At 43.5% G+C, this 6,649-nt stretch overlaps 1 protein-coding gene across 1 annotated transcript in view; it reads left to right on the top strand.

The window, feature by feature from the left end:
• Positions 1 to 6,649, top strand: part of LOC126980375 (uncharacterized) — a 35,430-nt gene that overhangs the window by 13,302 nt on the left and 15,479 nt on the right. Inside the window, exons 2-9 of the mRNA XM_050830234.1 lie at positions 774 to 873; positions 2,533 to 2,705; positions 2,891 to 3,051; positions 4,440 to 4,599; positions 4,867 to 5,019; positions 5,119 to 5,191; positions 5,543 to 5,766; positions 5,927 to 6,145. Of these exons, the coding sequence (XP_050686191.1) occupies positions 795 to 873; positions 2,533 to 2,705; positions 2,891 to 3,051; positions 4,440 to 4,599; positions 4,867 to 5,019; positions 5,119 to 5,191; positions 5,543 to 5,766; positions 5,927 to 6,145 (1,242 nt within the window). The 5' untranslated portion in view covers positions 774 to 794. The remainder of the gene's footprint in view (positions 1 to 773; positions 874 to 2,532; positions 2,706 to 2,890; positions 3,052 to 4,439; positions 4,600 to 4,866; positions 5,020 to 5,118; positions 5,192 to 5,542; positions 5,767 to 5,926; positions 6,146 to 6,649) is intronic.

Below are 6,649 nucleotides of genomic sequence, written 5' to 3'. Positions count from 1 at the left end.
TGGCTGTTTGATGCCATGGAGATTTAATTAAATGCAGAGGTAGTGCATAGCAACGGACGTTTTCGACATTGCCAGTTTTTTCTAAATCAGTGGATTTTAAACTGGGAGGTACGCCCCCTTAGAGGAGTGTTAGTAAATTCCAAGGGGGGCGCAAGCCCAGGGGGAAAAGTTGGAGTTTCTGTTTTTGGAATATCTGTTATGTCAACAAGACCGTGGGTTGATAAGCAAGAGGGGCGTCGAGGGAAAGACCCATTTCTAGAGGAGGCGTGGTAGTAAAAAGTTTAAAGACTACTGTTCTAAACTATAGTATAAAGTTCGTGGAGACGATCAGTTTAGCCAAAACCAATATGATTTCTACGTATATTGCCTTTGCATACGACTACCGCAGTAAAAGATGAAATTTATACTTCATTCTAATAGAAGTCTTATTCGGCAATCACCATAATCATAACTGCATGGATTCACCACAAACCGTTTCGCAATAATTTCACATTAACACTATTCGATCACTGACAGGACAACACTTGTGTGAAAGAATAGAGACCACATGTTTATTCGCCTTGTTATCCCATAACATTTTTTTTTTTTATCCTGCTGCCTTTTAAGGGGGTAGCGGGAGGGGGGGGGGGGGTTGGTGGTCACAGCAGTATATGTTTATCTATCATCTAGGTGTTATTATAATGTGGGTACAGATAAGAGGGGAGGTGATAATGACATGGCTAACAGAGGGTGATTGCGATATTCCGCCTATAAAATATCAGTTAATCCCGCAGTTGGGCAGTTCGTGAGCAGCCATGGCTGGAGGTAGCACAGGCGTGAGGGAGGAAGCGCTGACCTCGGTTCAACTGACGGTCAACGGTGTGGTTTACCAAGGTACTGTGAACCCTCTACTCTCCCTAATCTATTTTGTTACTGTCTTTGAGCCTAATAACATTACCTTCCTCTTGATTGCCTCAGCTGCTAAAAAAAAAATTATATATATATATATATATATATATATATATGGGTCATTGTTGTTACTTTTATACCGGTTTAGTCCACTGTTTACACCACCAAAGTTAATACTTGTTGAAGTCTACGTAGCATAGGGGAGAGCGGTGGTGATTCGGACAGTGGGATGGTCTGGACATCGCATTTATTGTAAAACGTATGGGACTGAGTGCCGCGAGATTTTGGTGAATGTGCAAAACTTTGTTGCCTTGGCACAACACGGGACAACCACGCCCTCAGAGCTGTTCTTTTCGATGCAAGTCCGAATTTTGTGTTTTTTTGCATCTTTTATGTAATATTTTCAGGGTGTATCGTAAGCTCTCACTTCAAGAATATATAGCAAGTATAGCGAAATGTATAGCCTAGACATTGTTACGGTGACGCAGCGATGCACGGCGAAGGTATTGCCGTATAACACGAACACCCAGGTCTCCTGCTGGAAGTGGAGTGTTACCACCCATTTATTTTTTATCGAGTCGAGATGATTCGGACATTTTTTTTTTTTTTTTTCGTTGGGGATATACCCCAAGGGAGGAAGGCGGTGCATGCCGCGCAACCAGTAGAGAGATGCCCAATTCTTTCAAGGAGGAGGCCCAACAACGGGGCTGAAGGTGTCAGAAAGAGCCCACCTTTCCACTCCCATGGCACCGGGCAGGTCTCGAAGCTATACGCTACAGGCTACAGCACCCCACCGGAGCGCAAGGCGCAGACTCTACCACGGGTCCACGGGAGCCCCCAAGTTGATTTCTTCATGATTTTTATTAATTATATGTCAATTTTAACGCTACAGGTGTTGCAACATTTATAAAAAGGTTAATTTGGTTGATTCATATTCAGATATTATGCTTGTGAGAAGAGAAGGAAGCCATAATTCCAAAATTCTTGAGATATTCCTCATAGGTCTCCTTTTATTTATTTTTTCTATAAATATTGAAAGGATACTTTTGTGGATATACATATATGTCTTGTAATAGATATATTCTTGTTTATTAGGCAATCGAACAAAAGTTATATGAATATTATGCAGAGTAATACGCTCGAGTGTCCGTACCATCTCTTGGGTACCACCCCACCCCCCTGGCCGGACCATCACCACGGGTGGGGATGGTTCGGACGATTTAGAAACTTGTGTTTCATCATCTACCTACAACTGAAAACTGGAAATGGTTACGGGTGTGATATTAATTAACAACCTAAAGAGCCAAAGGATGAAGGAACACTTTGATATCAACAAAATTACACTACTTCTTTAACTTTTTCCTTTTTTTTTTTTTTTAAAGTGCCGAATCATCACCGATCTCCCTACCTCTTCTTTCAATCATCTTCCTTTAATTCCTTCTTTTTTGCATATATTTTCTCTTTCTTCCTCTCTCTCTCATTTACTTTTTCTCTCATTCTTCTTCCCCCTCTTCATCCTCTTCTTCCTTCTCTTTGATTCCTAGCTCTTCTTGTCTTTTTTCTATTCCCTCCATCTTCTTTCCTCCCTTCATTTTCTTCCCACTTTTCTCACTTTCCTTTCTCTTTCTCTATTTGTTCTCACAGTTGGTTCTGAGGTGTCCCCGAGCACCCACCTCATCGACTACCTGCGGAACGACCTGCAGCTGACGGGGGCCAAGGCGGTGTGCCGCGAGGGGGGCTGCGGCGCCTGTACGGTGGTGGTCACGGCCCCCGACCCCGAGCACTCCGGGGAGACGAAGACCTTCAGTGTCAATGCTGTGAGTACTCAAAGGTGTCCCATGGGTGTATCCAGGTGGCCTGTCAACAAGTATTCTAGAGGTTAACTCCGTCAGGTGTGATCCTTATTGAATTGTGAAAGTTTTGTTAGTACAAGTGCCATCATGTTTGCCTTGTGTATACATTTCTATTTGATTTATTTTGCCTCCCTCTCTCTTTCCACTAGTGCCGACAGCTGCTGTTTGCTTGTGATGGCTGGGAGGTGGAGACAGTGGAGTACCTTGGGGACCGCTTGCAGGGTTATGGCCCCCTGCAGGAGGCACTGGCAGGCTTTTATGGCACCCAGTGTGGTTACTGCTCCCCAGGGATGGTCATGACAATACATGGGTAAGTATTGCGAGGCAGCCATCCTCAAACTTATTGGCTTATGAAAAATAAAATTAATGGTCTCCACAGATTAGCTGATAAGAATTTATGGCATGGTTGTCAAGGTTGTCTAAGTAATGGCATCCTCTTAACCCTTTCATTGCTAAGCGCTCACAACGAAACTATCCCCTCAGGCGCGCTCGGGAACCCTAGCGGGGGAAGGGGATCTCTTTTAACCGCTATATCTCAAAAACTATTCATCAGTTACAAAACAAAAACACCATTGGAAAGAGGAGACCAAGATCTATAAGATTTGGTTATGTAAGCCTCTCCTGTGAACGTACAGGCACGTTCAGGGGGTGTTTTTTGCTGTGAGTGCGACAGGCGCTCGCAGCGAGCTTTTAGCACCACCAGCAAGCGACGCTAGTACTCGCTCTTTTAACCTCTGTATCTCAAAAACTATTCATCACAGCTAAAAACAAAAACACCATTGGAAAGAGGAGGCCAAGATCCATACGATTTGGTAATGTAAGCCTCTCCTGCGAAAGTACAGGCACGTTCAGGGGGTGTTGCCTGTGAAGACGTACATTTATACATGCGTGACGGTCAGCCGTAAGGCAACTACTGTAGATCTCTTGATGATGGGGTGCTGGCAGGGCAGTATTGCCAACTGCAAAATTTACAACTATTTGGTCAAAATATCAGTCATGTGAAGGTGAAGCTATGCAAAAATGTCGCTATATTGGTCAACAACATCCACCAGTTACTCGTCCGTAGATTTTCTGCGCTGGGCTGACATGATTTTCCACCAAATTTAGTGAAGAACCCACTCAGTTGGCAATCCTGTGTTGTGAGAATTAGTGTTGGAACACTCTCATACGCGGGAGATTTGAGTGCGGCTGGAGCTCGCAGCGAGTGTTTAGCGCCACCAGCAAGTACGCCTAACGCCTGCTGCAAGCGTTTAGCGATGAAAGGGTTAAAACAATGACGACCTCTTAATTAAGAGCAGCAGTTCCAGAGCAAATGTGGAAAATCACAATACAACAGTTGACATAGAGACTTGACTACCTCATAAGATATGTACAAATTGTATATTAGATTCCTTTTTGTGAATTTTTTTTATGATACATGAGACTGGCTAAGGTTAAAGAAAATAAAAGGAGGAAGGAAATTAAAGAGTAAAAAAAGACAGGAAAAAGCCAAAAGCCAGTGACCAAATTAGTTCCCACGGTGCATTGATGTTTCCTTCTTGAGAGACTTTAGGTTGTAGGAAAGAGAGAGTAATGGACAGGAAGCTGTTTTAGAATTTGACAGGGAAAGGAAAGAATGTAGAGCTTTTAAGTGTTGCATAATGAGATTGTACGGTTCGTTAAACATAAAATAGTAAGTTGGTGTGTCTTCACATGTAGGCAGCAGAAGTCTTCCGGGTCCCTGACCGTGAGTCAGGTGGAGGGCGCCCTGGATGGCAATCTGTGTCGCTGCACTGGCTATCGGCCCATCTTGGATGCCTTCAAGTCTCTGGCAGTGGATGGCAGCCAGAAGCTCAAGGACATACTACCGGACATAGAGGCAAGTTGACATCTCTGGACTTGATGGTGGGATCGTGTGTGGTACAGATTGTAAGATAATGGGCAAAAGTCTCTTCTTATGTACCTAACTTCACCCCCTGTGTAGTCTAGCAGAAGCAGGACAGTTGCTTCCACCAGTATAATTTTCAATATTATTGATATGTATATGGATATGAAAATAATGTTTCAGTAGAAAGGAAGCAAAGCTGAAACTGTTGAGGAAACAGTTTTATCACCTATTCCTATTGCTTCCTTCCTTCCCTTTCAGGATGTTTACAAAGCCAAGGGCTGTTGTAAGGAAAAGGGCAAGGGCAAGTGCCAGTCTGCCTGTGGGGATGCCAAGAGTACCAAGTGCGCCAAGAAGCAAGGTGTGATGGTGCGGGCAGATGGCACCCATTGGTACCAACCTACATCCTTGCAGGTGGGTAGAGATTGTGTACTCAAGGGTTTCTAGTTTGGCCTCTAAATTTAGTTGTGGTTTATATTATGTTTTCTCTTAATTGCTGATTTCACTCCACAGGGGATTTACGATGTGATAAACAGTTTGGCAGCAGGAGAGACATATCAGCTTGTTGTCGGGAACACTGGAGAAGGTGAGTTTTGCTGTTTCAAAAAAATAATGCCACTTTTTTAATGTTTCACTTTGAAAATTATGGTTCATATCAAAGGTGTTATGTTGAATGGATGAGGTGTTTCATAGTGAACATAGTTTGCTGAGGAATAAATTTTACATTGTGAAAGTGTTGGTGCTTTCCTTCTAAATATCAGTTAGTGGTATTTTTTTTCAAAGATATTCCCTGTTAAATGATGTGATGACTTAAGTAAATGTGAAGTTCAGCCAAGCTCTGCATGGCGCAGTCTCATCATTCTTATATTCCATTTGTTCATAGTGCTTGTGTGTATAAAGTGTCAGCCACTGATGTCAGAAAATGTCTGGTGTACAGGAGTGTACAGGAACACCACCACACCTGCTGCCTACATCACCACGGCTGGAGTGAAAGACCTGTATGAGATCGAGGGGTCTGCCATCTCCCTCAAGCTGGGCGGCTGCGTCAACCTTGCCCGGGCCATCGAAACCTTCAAGACGGCCGAGTTTGCTGAAGGTTTCCGATACCTGGACACTCTTGCCAACCATTGGTCTGCAGTGGCCAACACAGCAACTCGAAATGTAAGCGTTTTGTAACAGTATCATGTCTCATGTTCATGTATTTACTGGGTGAATTTAGCATACATTTTTACTTTCATTAGAGAAGAAAAACTTATAATGGTGATCCTGATGGTGATAATTGTAATGGTTGGCCTAAAGGATGCTGCCCATCATTCACCAGGTGGGAAGCATCGCTGGGAATCTGATGCTGAAGCACCAACACCCTGAGTTCCCATCGGACATCTTCCTGACGCTGCTGGGTGCCAGTGCAACAATGACCCTGGGCATTGCTTCTGATGGCTCCACCATGCAGGTGACTCTGGAAGAGTTCCTCTCCACTGACATGACTGGCCGTATCATCCTTTCCATCACGCTGCCTCAATTTTCCCTCAACACCCAGGTAAATCATCACCCAGAAACTCTGTTGATGCTTTAATTGTTCATTATCTTAACAGCTTGCCTCCTTGCAAACTGTTCCTCCCCTCTTTACAGTCCCCTCTGGTCACACCACTTACTCCATGTTTTTTTTTTTTTAACAGCACAGAGAGCAACTCAAGGGCAACAAAAAGAAAATGTAGAAAAAAAAGCCCATTAACAGTTGCTCCCACAAAGCGAAAAGTAGAGTGGCCCCAAAAAAGTCAATTTTGGATGGAGAGGTGTCTTGATACACTCTTCTTGAAAGAGGTCAAGTCATAGGCAGAAGGAAATACAGATGAAGGAAGGTTGTTCCAGAGTTTACCAGTGAAGGGGATGGAAGAATGGAGATACTGGTTAACTCTTGCATAAGGGGTTTGGACAGCATAGGGATGAGCTTGAGTAGAAAGTCGTGTGCTTGTGTCATTTTCTTTTTTTCATGCCTTCATGATTGCACAAGAAGGAAAGAAGATATTTAATTTCTCTTTCA

Source organism: Eriocheir sinensis, chromosome 44, assembly GCF_024679095.1.
Source record: "Eriocheir sinensis breed Jianghai 21 chromosome 44, ASM2467909v1, whole genome shotgun sequence".
Taxonomy (NCBI): Eukaryota; Metazoa; Arthropoda; class Malacostraca; order Decapoda; family Varunidae; genus Eriocheir; species Eriocheir sinensis.
This window is presented reverse-complemented; position numbering and strand designations above follow the sequence as displayed.